Here is a 15586-nt window from a genome sequence, read left to right as displayed (position 1 = left end):
AAATTTAAGCTTTTTCTCATCTGATTCACATTATATCTTGATTAATTGTTCAAGTTTAGTCTATAGAAAGAAAGAAAAAAAGAGAGATAAAACTTCACAAACAAATCAGCTATAAGGTTCACTTTAATGTGTACGTCATTAGTTATAACATCGTTGTAATCTAGATTAAAAGTTATCATTAATTTATTGTTCTTTATATAATATATGGAAACTAATGTTCTTCATATAATATATGGAAAATATGATTGTTTCAGCTATCATTTTTCATAATTACAGCTACTTACTTGAAAGAATATATAAATAAAAAATAGGTTAAGATGTAGCAGAAAATATAGATTAACCATATATTTATTAAATTAAATACTATTTTATAAATTAAAAAATAATTAAATATAAACTAATGGTAAAAATAATATATATTATATTTATTAAATTAAATATTATTTTATAATTATAAAATTATTAGTATTTAAAATAATTTTGATTATTAATAAAAATTTATAGATTAATTTTAAAATTCGTTAGCTATTAATTTTAGAGCTAAAATATTTTTAATTAATTAAATACTGATTTAAAAAATAATTTATAATTTTTTATTAATAATAAAAATTACTTTAAATATTAATAATTTTTTAATTTATAAAATAATATTTAATTTATTTAATATAATAATTAATTTTTATTTAATAACTTTTTTACAACAACATATTTTATAGTTAAATATAAATACCCAAAAAAAGAAAATCAGTTTTTTTCGAAAATGAAAGACGTGAGCTCAACAACATATGCAACTCTTTTTTTATATATATATTAGAAATGGAAGTTGAGAGGAGAAAATTATCCGTGCCAGCCTCGCATAGTTGACATTATCAAGTTTGGAATTAACAAATATATCTTGTCATTTGAAGAAAAAAAAAAAGAATCGATAATTGATTTTATAAAAAAAAGTTTTTTTACATTAAAGTTATATAGTAAATGAATTGGGAATTGAATTTCATGGGATTTTTAATTTTTATGTAATTTAAAAATTAAGATTTATTTTATTTTTTAAATTCAATATATTAAACATTAAAAAATGTAAGCTTTCAATGGAATGAAAACTAAAAAGAACTAGCAACTTAAAATAACAACATCTCAAACAAATAATTCATTATTCAGTTTCATATTTGTCATAAAGTAAATACTATGAATATAGGTGTTTTTATTACTTATTATATACTAAAGAAAAATAACAATTAATAACCTTTGGCATTGTTCGTTAACGTGAATAACAACAACAATGTTCATATTAATTAAAAACTAATTTGTTTTTAAACAGGTTAGGTGAACTTGGCTTATCACCCCTATTCTATAATTAAAAAACTAATTTAATATATGAAATGTAGTAAAGAAGTTAATCAATGAACATTTTAAATTCATGCAAACTTGATTGAAATGATGTTAAACTTTAGGATTACGCAAAAATGGATTTATATTTATTTTATGACAGCCAATACTTATCATAATTCAATGGTTTCTATAGTCATTGTTGTGATATGTCATTGAATAATTGATTTAGAGTTAAATATGTCTTTTTTTATTATTATGATATGAAATTGGTTTTTTTTCCTAATTTTAAAACATTCAGGTACTATAATATAAAAATAATTAGAATGAATTTTTTTTTATATGAAATTGATTTAATTTAAGATCTTATTTTATCATTGAAAGTAGTTATATTGAATATCAAAAGTAATTAAAACAACAACAATAACAAATCTTTAAAAAAAAACTAAATTTTTTTTGGAGAAAGTAACAACTATTTTACTTACAAAATTGTTTATTTCAATTATTTTCAAAAAGTATTTGAATGATAGAAAAAACAAAAACCAATTTTATAGTATATAGTAAGAGAAAAAGAACATATTTAATTATTGATTTAATTTTTGGATATAGTAAAAAGCTCAATAATAATAGAAAAGAAGTTGAAAGAGAAGTTCCTCTCCAAGGTCTTAGATGAGTGCAGTGACACTGAAGTGTTGATTTGGGAACATGCAAAGCCATGTGATATAGTTCGTAGCTTGAAAGCATGTTTTCTTCTGTTAGGAACACATGCACTTTCTGCTTACTTAATCCATGTTAAACATCACATGTTTGGACCTAGGTTATCACAATTCACAAAATATTTAATATTTAGTCTAATTGTTTTCTTCAAATTTTGTGTACATCAATTAAATTATTTTTCTCATCTCAATATTGCAATACAATTATAAATAGTATTATATGAAAATGATAAAACAGAACGATGATTATTTAAATTTATATTTAACTGTATTAAATTTACTAATTATAAAAGATTCTCTTGTTGTACCGAACTTTTGTACTTGGATTCCCTAATGACTAAATGAACCAAAAGTTTATTATAACTACATGTTATTATATGAAAGGAGCGCAGTTTTCTCAAGTTGAAAAAAAGGGATATTTCTAGCAAATAAGTTTATATTTTTAATGGGTGATCATTGTTATTGCAGTAAGAGAAGACATGTTTCTAAGAGACTCTTCAACCCTCAATTTATTGATAAAAATTATAAATATATCGATACATTATAAGAAATATGTAAATTAACCTCGACCAAAACAAACGAGATGAAAAAGACACTTAAATGTGATCAAATTCTTGAAATTTAAAGTGGATGCAAATAGGAATGATAATACGAGTTAGTTCAATCTTAAAATGGATGCAAATAGGAATATAATACGAATTAGTTCAATCTGTGTTTAGTTTGCAAAACATAAATTAAATTGGTTTTTTCGCATAAGAAATGCAGACTTATTTCACTGTTTTGTCTCACATAAGAGGTAGTTCGTTAGCTTGCGAACCAACCCACATACAAAAAATGAAACGTGTAAGAAAAAAATGACAAAAACAAGATAAAATATCAATGTTGCGTCGGTCAAGCCAACACTAATATTCTAACAAATATAGTAGAATTTGTAAATCTCTTATAACTAATTAAATAACCTTAAACAATTAAATTAAAACCTAATTCAATTAAATTTTGTCTTAAATAATTATTTATTGAATTATGTAAATATATATATATATATATATATATATATTTCTATACCATTATTACAACCTCCACATATTGTATCATTATCAAAATCTTATTTTTTTCTTTGTTCTTACTTTAAATTCCCAAATTCTAGTGATTAGTAAAAGTTAATTATATTTAATCTTAAAAAAATTCTCAACAATTTCTTTAATAATCACTTTTCAAACCTTTAATAATTTTTGGTTCATCTTATTTTTAATTTCCGGTTTCTTTTAACTTTAGTTAATTTTAATAAATTCTTAATTCATGATAAAATTTGCACGTAAATATTTACTACACAATGCATTACTATCATCCACAACTTATGTAATTTTTTTTATTATATAAAAATAAGATAACTACAAATACATTTTTCCTACAACTAATTAATATCCTACATAAATTGACTATCAACACATTAATCTGCTTAATAATTAAATTATTTTAATTAACATAATCATTAATAAAAAATTAAATGTTATCTCCTAATAATTAATTATTGAATATTTTTCATTCAATCAATGATAATCATAATATATATACATACATATTTCAGTTATTAAAATTGTAGTTTATTATTATGTTGTGATACATCTTTGTCTATTATGATTGTAAGAAAATATATAAGTTTTTCAAGTTCAAAGTTCAGAATCTATAGATAATGTGCGAATGAAATGAAAGAATTTTCAATATTCTACAAATATTCATAAGATTATTTTGAAATGATGGTATTTTATTTCATTCGAGTTGGATTGCATTGATATAATATAGAGTTGGATTGCATTGATATAATATAATAGTTATTTATTTTTAAATGATTTTGGATTAATAATCCATCATTTATTTTATAACGCTTCTTATTACTTTTTAGATAACTTTAGATTATTGAAACTATTTGAGGTGGAAAAGTTCCCATTTGAAGATTTTATACTAACTTTATATTAATCTAATTAAATTTTAAATTATTGACGGCAGAGATAGGGATAATAAAGTACTTTTGTTAACTCTTAAATAATAGACCTCTGAAAGAGTTTTTTATTATTCTAATATTGTTTCCTAAACTTATGTACATTGCTTTATATGGGAAAAGAAATAATAAACAAAAGTTAGTGGTTTTATAAAGCTAGAAGTTGTTTAAAGAAAACATACGTGGCTAGTAATTTAAATATTCAAAGAGTCTCTTTGATCTTGTAATTAAACTTTTTTGGTTGCGTGAATGAAAGATTATCTTATGTGGGCTATAATAAGGTTAACTATTATTTCATTAACCAGTTGAAAGCATTATCATTGCCCAGTATATAATACAATACAAATTTGAGCTGGAGCAAACATGTCTGGCATAATGCAAGCACGTCAATTCTCCAATTTAAGAATATAAAAAAGTAAGCAATGGAAAAAATGGCACCTTTTGGTGCTATTGGTAGCTTCTGACTAATTGCCATGAAAAGTTTAATATAAAACCCAAAAGTCAATCACTTGAAGAAACCTTGCAACTAGTTAGCACTAAGATTAAGATCCCATGAAAAACAAAATGATATGATAGTAAAATAATAAAAGAAAGTGAATCTTGGTTGGAAAAAGATTGTTAGCAATGAAAGAATAAAGAAATGGAAGTGAGGAGGTTTCCTTGCAGAGTAGAAGTGAGAATGGTGAGAGAAAAGCATGCAAAGAAAAAGAAGTTTGTGTCGTAGGTATTTTGGTTTGATTTCACTGTTGGTTATGGGACATTTTTGGTTGGACCGGACATACAAGTGGGTGGTTCAACCAACGTGCTTATCTATTATTAGGAAGCTTCACACAAAACATTTATATACAGATATGGGATATTTCTGATGCCATTTTTGCCAATTTCATCTTTCTCTCTAACACCCTTTTCTCTTGCTTCAAAATTAATCAAAACCATCACCACCTTGAACTCCTACGCCCGTGTCATTATTCATTTCACAGAATCATAATCAATTTGGCAACCCCTTTGTCATTGATGTCATCAGGCAAAGAAGGCAAGGATGAATCATCAGCATGGATTCTTGAGAGCATTGAAATTCAGACCGTGCAAGGGAGGTCTGGTGGGATTAATGAACCATCCGCTGATGCAAGCTCGGTTCTAAAAGGTCCCAATGAAACTTCTGTGAACAATGTGAGGAGCAGGAATGACAATCAGGGGAATGGGGGGGTGAAGATGATGAGGATTGAATCAGGAGCAGCCAGAGGGATTAAAGGTTTACGCTTTCTTGATAGAACGGTCACTGGGAAGGAAGCAGATGCATGGAGGTCCATTGAGAAGCGTTTTACTCAACATGCAGTTGAAGGAAAACTCCCAAAAGACAAATTTGGAACCTGCATGGGTACATTTACCTCATCTGTTTTATTGGGTTTGCAATAGAACAAAACATTAATGCAGTTCCATAAGTTTTTTGGCGCCATTTTCCGGTCAGAAATAGAGTTTTCCTTAGTAATTTGTGTAATAAAGTTTGCATGCCTTTATTGGAAGAGACAACACCACAATATCCATGAAACAGTATCCAAGTTTTGGCCTTTGTTATGTTTTTAGCTGTCATAATTATTGGCTAGTTTGCATGATGAAAATTAAATTGTGTTGCATAGGCATGGGAGCAGAATCAAAGGATTTTGCCGGGGAGCTGTACGAGGCTTTGGCTAGGAGGAGGAACGTGTGTACATCAAATGGGATAACTTTGGCTGATGCTAAAGTATTCTGGGAGGACATGACTAACAAAGATCTTGAATCAAGGCTTCAAGTGTTCTTTGACATGTAAAGAGCACACAAACACTCTTATCTGTATTCCTTTGTATGTTGCATTCTGATTGAGTGGATTGTCATAAATGAATTCAGTTATTTTCAGGTGTGACAAGAATGGGGATGGTAGGCTATCAGAAGACGAGGTTAAGGAGGTAAGCACTAAAGACCACTCATTCTTGTCATTAATTTTTTTTCACTCTCTTCCACCACACTATGGAAACACAGTTCTAAATGTCCTTGTTTAAAAGGTTATAGTATTGAGTGCCTCTGCAAATAGGCTAGGAAATCTCAAAAGTCATGCTGATGGGTATGCAGCTTTGATAATGGAAGAGCTTGACCCTGATCATAATGGATATATAGAGGTTAGAAATGAACAAGTTCATACTGCTTTCTTATTTTCTTGAGTTTTGCATAAACCTTCATCTTTTGTATTCTTATTTTTCTTTTTAAACAGATGTGGCAGCTAGAAACTCTGCTGAAGGAAATGGTTAGTTCTGAAGAAGGCCCAAAAAAAGTTAATACTAAGGCCATGACTTTGAGTAGAGCTATGATACCGAGCAAGTATAGAACCCCCATGAGCAAATACATATCTAAAGCCACAGAATTTGCCTTAGATAAATGGAAAAAAATATGGGTTGTGGCACTATGGTTGGTCATCAACTTGGTGCTTTATATTTGGAAGTTCAAGAAATACAGGGAAATGGGTGCCTATGAAGTCATGGGTTATTGTGTGTGCTTTGCAAAGGGAGCCGCTGAGACTCTCAAGCTCAACATGGCTCTTATTGTCCTAACCATGTGCAGAAGAACACTTACGAAAATAAGAGAATCGTTTCTAAGTCGAATCATCCCTTTTGATGACAATATAAACTTTCACAAGACCATTGCAGTAGCTGTGGTTATAGGTACTTTTATTCATGTAATGGTGCATATCACTTGTGATTTTCCAAGATTAGTATCATGCCCAAAAGAGAAGTTCCTGACAATACTTGGGGATGGTTTTAACTATGAGCAGCCTGATTACTTCACCCTTGTTAAAAGCACTCCAGGTGTGACTGGAATTTTAATGGTCTTACTCATGGCCTTTTCCTTCACTCTAGCCACACATTATTTCAGAAAAAATGTTGTCAAATTACCTTCGGCTTTGCATCGATTGGCTGGTTTCAATTCCTTTTGGTACGCGCATCATTTGCTTATTGTGGTTTACATACTCCTCATCATACATGGCTACTATCTATTTCTCACCAAGGAATGGCAAAAGAAGACGGTATGATTAGTTCTAACATTTTTCATTGCTCTAACTACCAACAAACTACACCTTTTTCATTTCAGCTTTCCAGAAGTCTTCTCTCAAATGCAGTTTCAACACATTTTCTCTTTTAAACTTATATAAATTGTGGTTTATTTAGTGCTCATAACATATATCATTCAACACTATCCACTCCTCATTTGTTGATGTAGATACTTGGTATTCTGACCCGATAGCTCATACTGCATGTCCAATTTTACATAATTGAATTTTGATAGGCCACAATCTGAAACTGTTTATAAATCAGTTGACAATATCTTTGATTAATGCAGACTTGGATGTACCTTGTAATTCCCCTAGCACTCTATGCTTCTGAGAGAATTCACCCTTTTTTTAGAGGTAAAGATCACCGAGTAAACATCATTAAGGTATGTGTGTCAACAACTTCTCCATTGTTCTTCGTGCTGAAGCATGAAAATGATTTTATCACTTCGAAATTTCAGGCAATAATATACACAGGAAATGTCCTAGCACTATACATGAGCAAACCCCAAGGATTCAAGTATAAAAGTGGAATGTACCTTTTTCTCAAGTGTCCAGATATATCCAGTTTTGAATGGTGATAACCGATATTATTGTCTAACAGTGATCATACAAAACATTTTTCTGCAAAAAATTACTCAGATTGACTCTTGTTACAGGCATCCTTTCTCCATCACTTCAGCACCTGATGATGAATACTTGAGCGTCCATGTACGAACCTTGGGAGATTGGACTACAGAGCTTAAGAACACATTTACACAGGTGATTTTAGTCTGAACTGTGAACTCAAACCTATGTATTTAATTAGTCAAAGGGTCACAGAAATGCAATAATTATTGAACATCTAGTTTTACTAATACTTAGAAATGCAGGCTTGTGAGCCTCACAGTACACAGACAAGAAGGGGAAGCCTTATGAGGATGGAAACTAGAGCAGCAAGTTCAAGCTTTTCTGAAAAACAAAAGTGAATAACAACTCTTTGTTCTTAACTTTCAAAAATGATCTATAAATGTTGATATTATCTGCTCTTTTCAGCTTTAGATACCCAAAGATCCTCATCAAAGGACCATACGGAGCCCCAGCACAAAGCTATAAGAACTATGATGTCCTCTTGCTCATAGGTCTCGGAATTGGTGCCACACCAATGATCAGTATTCTAAAAGATTTGTTGAACCAAATGAAGTTAGGAAGCCCTATAGAAGTGAGTGACAAGGTTACATACACTTCTTTGGTTGACTTGGCAGCATATATTTGAATTTAATAGGCATGCATTTTTGTTGTTTGTATTTCATACATTAGTTGCAATTCAAGGGGTTAACATAGCAGGGAACCTATATGCAGGACCAAAACCCAATCCACGGAAATCACTCAGATGAACTTAAGAAAATTCCTGAAAGAGCATATTTTTATTGGGTAACAAGAGAGCAGGCATCATTTGAGTGGTTTAAAGGTGTCATGGATGATATTGCAGATTATGACCGCGATGTGAGATTGAGGACTAAACTCAACTATTTCCTGCTTTTGTTCCCTGCATGTACATATATATTTCACTGCTAGTAACCTTTTAGCCTGTTTAAATGATGCAGCATATTATAGAAATGCACAACTATTTGACTAGTGTTTATGAGGAAGGTGATGCAAGGTCCGCACTTATTGCAATGATTCAGAAGTTGCAACATGCTAAGAATGGAGTTGATGTAGTTTCAGAAAGCCGGGTACTGATTTACCACTCATTTAGAGTAAAGACAAAACTTAGATACATTATTACAGTAGGAGTTGTTCTGTATTCTAATTAGAATTGAAGTTTTATCTCAGAAGTTTTACATATTATTAAATGTCATCGTATATTATTCTAAATGTCATTGGAGAGCAACATTTACAACACCTATAGAATTGTATCCAAGTTTTATTATCAGTGTAAAAGCATTGCACCATTCAACCAAATCTTAAGCTTTTATGATGTTACCATTCTGTCAGATAAGAACACATTTTGCAAGACCAAACTGGAAAAAAGTCTTCTCAAAACTAGCAAACTCGCATCAAAGTTCTCGGATAGGTAACAAAATTGTGATGCTTTTTGTGAAATTCTACACAAAAATCAATGAAAGAAATGAAAAAAGTGTCTGCTGTTTTCTTGATGCAGGTGTATTCTACTGTGGAAGTCCTACTCTTACAAAGGTATTGAAGAGCCTTTGTCAAGAGTTCAGCCTAAACTCATCTACCCGCTTTCAGTTTCACAAGGAGAACTTCTAAAGGAAAATTTCACACAGCATCAATACTGAAGTAGGCACTTGGATTTATCAAACAATAGAAGATTATACAGACTCTAGAGTGAATTTGGATTCAAACTTTTGTAAGTTTCTTGTATGTATTTAGATGTAAAAGTTGTGTTGATTTTGCTTAGTTGTTTATAGTGTTTGTATATTTTTTTCAACCTTTATACATCCTTTCTGAGTCTCTTCTAAATTTTTCATTGCTCTTTGATGTTCATATACCAGAGAACTTTTGGTAAATAAAACACGAAATCTATAAATGAAAAACGGATAAAGGAATGCTAAAGAACTAGTTCTAGTTCATTCAAGGCTAGCCCAGAATTAATGATTATCAATTCCATTCTTTCCTATTTACTTCCAAAAGAAAGAACAAAAATTACTGGTAGAGAATTTCACGATAAAAGATCATATTATATACTGTGAAACATTCTCCAAACCTTAAAACTAATTTACGTAAAAGTTAAAAAACAATTTCTGTCATATTCAAACAAGTAACTATAGCATCAAATTTCTCATAATTTTTTTGACTATTTATTTATGGGAGTTTTATTAAATCTGCCATGGGATATAGCCAAACCTCTCAAGAATCAATTCCTTCTGCTCATTTCAATGCAATTGAGAACAATTGGTATTTTCATACTGATACAGTCACCAGTTCGCGTTCTCTCCGTAAAACCTCGAAAAATCGATTCGAGCAAACACTCTTTCTGCAAGGTTTCTTTCATCGACATCCCCAAAGTTCTATATAAAGATTCCCTAATAGTGTGGAGTTAGTATGAGTCGTTCTTCCAAATCTTTCATTGATGCAACGTTATAGAAATAGTATTGCACTCGAATAACCAAATCAGAAACAAGGAACCCAGAGAGAAGAAAGGTTTCTAAAAAGCATGTTAAATAAACACTCCAAATATTTCCTGCACTGTACAGTAGACTATTATAAACCCATTAAAGGTCTTAATAATCTTATTATAAACTTAACCATATATATAAGATGTATATATTGGATGAGATATTTCAATTCAGTAGACTATCTCATTATCTAAAAACTATTTTGATGATATATTTCATAATAGATATATTGGATTATAATAAGAGAATTGCATATTATTTGTTATTACAGTTTTACATAAAAAAAAAAAAAAAAAGTACATGTGTGCAAAAGTATAATGTCTTATTATCCTGACCTTAACAAAGTTCTTTGCTACATATATATTCCAATTATTTCCTGAAAAATAGGTGAATATGTGGATTGTAAAAGAGTTTGAAAAATTTAACACGTTGATCTTATTCTGTTTTAAATTTTGATATTTGTTTGGTATGTATTTAGAATTTAGAATTTATGTCTTATTAAAAAATAAGGTAAAAAAAGTAAGATATATATTATAAAAATAAAATTACATTAAAAATAATTGAATAAAATAAATGTGTATTGTTTTTGGAATAATTTTAGACGAAACACTACCTTGAAATACTAATACTAGATTAGATTTTTATTTTCAAAAGACTTGGAAAATAACTGGGAGTGTGAGCATCTTCAGACCTCATTTCAAACATACAATTATGACTTCTACTCAAAAATTTAATCCTTAATCCACAAATTTTCCAATCAATATGTACATCGTGGTCATGGTACAACAAAATCATTAATAATGCAATAAGAACCACTGAAAATTTCACTAATACCAAAATTAATTAAAGGGAGTGAGGTTTAGGAATACCTCATCCACTGGAATATATATATAAACAATACATGATATTAAAATGCACTTAGTTTTTTATACTCCAACAACACAGTTTTTTTTTGTTCAAATATCAATAGAGTCAGATATCTTAAATAATGTAATGAATTGGGGTTTAGCAGGTCAAATAAAAGACACAGCTTGCAATCTTTTATATTCATGATTTTGTCTTCTTCTCTTTTATTTTATATTTTTAACTATAAGGTGTTAGGATGCTTTTGTTTTACCTCAAGTACATAGACAAGAAAACAAATTGTAGTACATAGACAAGAAAACAAAATTAGATAGGTACCCAGTTGTACCAAGAACTTACTAAAATTTGATTTACTTTTAGTGTAGAACTATTGTTATACCTCAATCAATCAGAAGGATACATCTATTATAAATAGACAGTTAATTGATTATAATTTTATAGTGAATAATAAAATACACTATAATTTAATAATTTTAGAACATAAATTAGTATGATTTTTTTCTAAAATTTATTAATAATGAATAAAAACTATAGCATCTCAAAGGTGGTAACTCTTGGTATTCTTCTTAGAAAAAAATAATATTTAATTAATTTGTCAAAAATATTTAATGTACTAAAGAAGGTTTATAGGAGTTTGAATTTAATAAATTAGATCTAAGGCATCTTACTAAGGATCAATTCAAATTAAAACTTTAGAGTATTTTCATAGGGTAATGTATGGTATAATGTCATATATATAAACCATGAATATACAATATCATATTATATATATATATATATATCCTAAGGTACAAAAGTACATAGCTTTACGTAGGTGTTCTAAAGTGTAACAGGGTACAACAATCTTTTGACCTCAAAACTGCTGCAGGGAATATACAGTGTATTTGAGAAAGATGATATAATTGAATCTCTTTTGATTATGAAGAATCTTTCTAATCAATTCAACAGATGATAAAAATGTTTTTAATTAGAAATAACTGTAAAGTAGATAACTAATACTGTCATCCTAACAATACAATGCACACTTTTGTATATAATTCTATACTTTATGAACAAGATCATTTATTTCATTGTATTTACTATATAGTAATAAAAAGATCATGGTTTCTTGTTTATTTTATATTTACCAAAGTTAACTGAGTTTTATTTAAATTTATAAAATTGATTTTATCAAAAAAAAGTTGACTATAACTCAATTAAACATGCCCAATAAATACCCTAGATTATAGGGATCATGATCATGTGTAGTAAAAGAATGTAGAGATGAGAGATGTGACAATGATGAAAATGTGGTAGTAGCTAATGATAAACAATGTCAATTTATCAATTGTTAGTAAGAATAGAGACATGTTACTTATCATTATCATGGTTGGTAAAGACAAGGAGATATCACAAGAAAAAATATAATATGAAGAATATGGTTTGATAATATTTTTCATACATAATTAATTGAGAAATCTTTATAATAATATAATAATTAAACCAATTAATAACATTTTGATAAATAATTAAGTAAATGGCTATATAAATAAAATTGTTGTGAACACTATAATAATATAATAACATAGAGAGACAGAATGACCTATGGTACTTGATTATCATTAATAGTATAATACTTAGTAGCATATGGCCAGTGAGAGATATATAAGAGTATAAAAAAATGAGCTATACATAAAAGAGATAAAAGAAAAAAGAAAGAATAAAATAAATATGAAAATATTATATAAGTAAATTAACATCAATATCATATGTATCATCAAAACTTTGAAGTAATAAAAAAAGGTACCATGTAAGAGGGATGATAAAAAACAATGTATACAATGAGACAAAGAAATAAAAGATACCAATATATAAACTTGTATAAAAACTATTATAATTTAAAGAAAAGAATTAGTAACATTCTTCATTTATAACAGATATAACTCTTCTCGTTCTGCATAACAAGAAAAATTGTGAATTTCAAGGTTCCGAGTTTTCAAAAAAGTCTTATCCAAACTCGCATGTGCAACCTATCAGTTTCCCTCTGCATGTTAAGGTCTTCCACATTGGTGATGCCACGTTAACACGAATTATTAGCATCATCTTAACGATGGACAGTGTGTATCTACTCTTTCTATGCTGTAAATGTGGTGTGTTCAATGCTAAAAAATGTCAGTTACCTTTTCACTCTCTCAAAAGGTTACAATTTTAACATAAAGCTGATTTACCACATGTCCATGATCTCTTATTTGCATACACAATGAGAAACTCGAGAATGATGAATGAAGAACACCGGTACACATTAAATAGACTTAATAGAGATAACAGGTTGGGACCATGTAATATCAATACAAACATGCACAAATTTCTTGTTTGAAATTTTCCATGAGAATTCAACATAATAGGCCAGAATATATTTATCGGATCGATGACGAACTAATGACAAAACAAACAACAATAACTCTAAGATGGTTGAAAAAACATTTAGAAATAAATGACATAGGCTTCATTGCAAAGTCTTCTGGGATAAAACAATAAGTCTTGGTATCATCATACTAGGATATACCATATACCCACAGGATTTGTACCAGAATGAAAGTATTGAAACTTGATCATATGCTTCTTTCACATGGTGCAACAAGCAAAGATCTTACGTACAAGACTAGGTAACTAGGTACTGCTCTGGTAATTGGTACATTCCAGAATGATTCATTTCCTAAGAATATTAAGCACACTGTGTGTATGGAGATTAATTCTCTTAAGAAATAGTTATTAACATGAAATGTCTTACACATGCAGTAATGGAACAATAAAATTAGAGCTACTTGGGTGGAGTGGTGCAGTCTTCATTGGTTCTGGTGGTTGTGAGTGGAAAGAGATCAAGGGTCTTGAGAGGTCGAGAAGTGCAACATGATGAAGATTCTTGGTTGTTAACATCCACTGGTGTACTCCAACCATTGTTGTAGAAGGTCACCTCTTCCTTCTCCGCCAGATTACTTTGCAGGTTGTGCACATTCCATGCGCAATTCAATGCCTGTTCAGATGTGTTTGAAGATCCTCCCTGAACATATATCAAATGAAGAAAATAGATAACAAATTTGGTTTAATTAATATTTTCCCTCACTTCAATTATAGCTCAAACTTAGATCATGTCCTTTTTGAGGATGAATCCTATACTTCTTCCCCTAAAAACCCATCTCAATGCATGTCTGTCATTTTGTGCATTTACATCACTGATTTTAATTGCAGACATATAGGTTCCTTAAATAAACATCAGAACTTCAATGAATTAGTTTCTGTAGCTATCGGTCAGAAATGCCTCGAGTTCATCAAAAACAGCTACATCACTTATTTTAGTCCTCACTTTCTAGGAGGGTGCTAAGCCAGCAACTCCCATGCATGATGCATCGGAGAGAGTTGTTATAGACATTACAGAGAAATATGAAAGAAATTAACAGTAATACATTATAGTGAGGCTTTGAGCATGCATGGTGGGAAAGGGAAGATTACCTGATAAAGAAAGGTAGGTGGGTTATAAAAGGGAAAATCCGGGGTTGAAGAACAAGGAGTATAGCCAAAGGTGCCAACATAATGGTTAGGGATATCAGGATTGAGTTGGCAATGATGGACTTGGAGTTGTTGTTGCTGTAGCTGCAGTTGCTTGCTGAGTTTCCTTCTGAGCTTCTGTCTATCCCTAGCCTTGTGATTCTGAAACCAGTAGAACACATTCTTTCCTTCTATCCTGCCATAGAAAGAAAGGTGTGTCGTTATTTGCTGAATTTGAGAGGCACTAGGAGTTCTAATGCCACTCCTGTAGAGTTCCTCTAAGATCATGAGTTGTTCTGTGGTAGGGCTCCATCTTGAAGAACCTGCTGGGGACATCTTTTCTTTCTCTCTTTGATGAGTTTCTTGAGACAGGAGAGGGATGTATAAATAGAGGGACAGAGAGAAAGATACAGTAAAGAGGAGAGAAAGAGACAAAAAGGAAAGAGGTTGAACAGGTATAAAAGGGTGTGGTGAATTAGATGGGTAAAAAGTACTATAGTCTCATGCTGATGTTCCTTTTAGAGGAGCATTCAAGTGAGGCTTCAACCCATGCAGAGAGAGAGTGTGTGTGAAAAGAGATGAGTGAATGAAGAGAGAACTACTGATTGTGGGTGTGTGAGTCATCATGACCTTATTATTAACATTTTTTAACAGAATGAACCAGATTCTTCCCAAGTAAGGCTAATTCAGTACTATATACTACACACTCTTCAACTTTGGACAAATTGCCCTTTCTATCCCCTTATAATTAAGCACCTCTAATTCTGGTGCCAAATCTTATGTCTCCCTCCTTTAACACTGTTGCTGTAGCCTGTTATTACTGTGCAAAAACAAATTTAACTGTCTTTGGAAAAAGCAAAATAAACACACAATATTATTATACCCCTCAACTTTTATCTCTCTCATCTCCCATCACATGCGTATTTCCATCAATTCAATTCTAGGATTCTGTGAA

At 30.0% G+C, this 15586-nt stretch overlaps 2 protein-coding genes across 2 annotated transcripts; one reads left to right on the top strand and one right to left on the bottom strand.

The window, feature by feature from the left end:
* Positions 1-4705: 4705 nt before the first annotated feature.
* LOC137826920 (putative respiratory burst oxidase homolog protein H) lies at positions 4706-9588 on the top strand. Its single transcript, XM_068633077.2, has 14 exons — positions 4706-5419; positions 5679-5844; positions 5936-5984; positions 6081-6194; positions 6287-7096; positions 7411-7506; positions 7582-7697; positions 7780-7882; positions 7993-8084; positions 8156-8321; positions 8462-8605; positions 8707-8835; positions 9098-9176; positions 9264-9588. The coding sequence occupies exons 1-14, from the start codon at positions 5056-5058 to the stop codon at positions 9371-9373; spliced, it is 2538 nt and encodes an 845-aa protein (XP_068489178.2). The 5' UTR covers positions 4706-5055; the 3' UTR covers positions 9374-9588.
* A 3944-nt stretch (positions 9589-13532) lies between these two features.
* On the bottom strand, positions 13533-15081 carry PRS (Homeodomain-like superfamily protein). The gene is made up of 2 exons (XM_068631894.2): positions 14596-15081; positions 13533-14146 (listed from the first exon to the last, which is right to left on the bottom strand). Exons 1-2 carry the CDS (start codon positions 14965-14967, stop codon positions 13907-13909), a joined length of 612 nt encoding a protein of 203 aa, XP_068487995.1. The 5' UTR covers positions 14968-15081; the 3' UTR covers positions 13533-13906.
* Between the last annotated feature and the right edge of the window lie 505 nt (positions 15082-15586).

Source organism: Phaseolus vulgaris, chromosome 8 (assembly GCF_051622355.1).
Source record: "Phaseolus vulgaris cultivar YP4 chromosome 8, ASM5162235v1, whole genome shotgun sequence".
Classification (NCBI taxonomy): Eukaryota; Viridiplantae; Streptophyta; class Magnoliopsida; order Fabales; family Fabaceae; genus Phaseolus; species Phaseolus vulgaris.
Note: the sequence above shows the minus strand (reverse complement) of the source record. Positions and strands in the feature narration are given on the sequence as shown.

Excerpts from the sequence above, each read along its gene's own strand:
- LOC137826920 (XM_068633077.2), top strand. The coding sequence starts at position 5,056 with ATGTCATCAGGCAAAGAAGGCAAGGATGAATCATCAGCATGGATTCTT. Across the intron at positions 8,085-8,155 it reads AGCTTTTCTGAAAAACAAAA|CTTTAGATACCCAAAGATCC; the intron begins GTGAATAACAAC and ends TGCTCTTTTCAG. Across the intron at positions 9,177-9,263 it reads GCATCAAAGTTCTCGGATAG|GTGTATTCTACTGTGGAAGT; the intron begins GTAACAAAATTG and ends TTCTTGATGCAG.
- PRS (XM_068631894.2), bottom strand. The coding sequence starts at position 14,967 with ATGTCCCCAGCAGGTTCTTCAAGATGGAGCCCTACCACAGAACAACTC. Across the intron at positions 14,147-14,595 it reads CACCTACCTTTCTTTATCAG|GGAGGATCTTCAAACACATC; the intron begins GTAATCTTCCCT and ends ATATATGTTCAG.